Here is a 409-nt window from a genome sequence, read left to right as displayed (position 1 = left end):
TGCGGGCCATTGCGCAGGTCACAGCATATGGGTCACAGTTGGCAGCAGGACGGCGGTCCTCAAAGTAGCCACATTTGTTCTGAGCCACCCGATAGGGGATACGAATGCTGGCCCCGCGGTTAGCAACACCTGGTGAGAAATCATTTATGCTGGAGAACACCTGACAACCTATGAGTCGCCGCTTGTTGTCCTCGCCACCGTTTGGGTCGTAGACACGAATATGCTCTGCGTGACGCTTTCTCAGTTTCTCGATGGCTTTATTAATGTGCCTGATGTAGAGAGGAGGAGGATGCAGGTCAGATGACATGGCAAAACACAGCAACATGACTTTCTCTCTCTGACTAGCATGTGTATGCAATTCAGTACATACTCAATGCCTCCTTCCGCTCTCATTTGCACTGTGCTCACA

General features: G+C 51.1%; 1 protein-coding gene across 1 annotated transcript; it reads right to left on the bottom strand.

Moving 5' to 3' along the window:
- Window positions 1-7: 7 nt before the first annotated feature.
- Window positions 8-402, bottom strand: LOC107734753 (glutamine synthetase-like; the record flags this gene model as incomplete). The annotated part of the gene is made up of 2 exons (XM_016546690.1): window positions 8-269; window positions 371-402. Coding segments are annotated over 2 exons (294 nt in total), but the record flags the coding sequence as incomplete, so codon positions are not given.
- Window positions 403-409: the final 7 nt, after the last annotated feature.

Source organism: Sinocyclocheilus rhinocerous, unplaced genomic scaffold, assembly GCF_001515625.1.
Source record: "Sinocyclocheilus rhinocerous isolate Xijiao unplaced genomic scaffold, SAMN03320098_v1.1 C35215796, whole genome shotgun sequence".
Classification (NCBI taxonomy): domain Eukaryota; kingdom Metazoa; phylum Chordata; class Actinopteri; order Cypriniformes; family Cyprinidae; genus Sinocyclocheilus; species Sinocyclocheilus rhinocerous.
The sequence above is the reverse complement of the archived record's forward strand: the minus strand, read 5'-3'. Positions and strand labels throughout refer to the sequence as shown.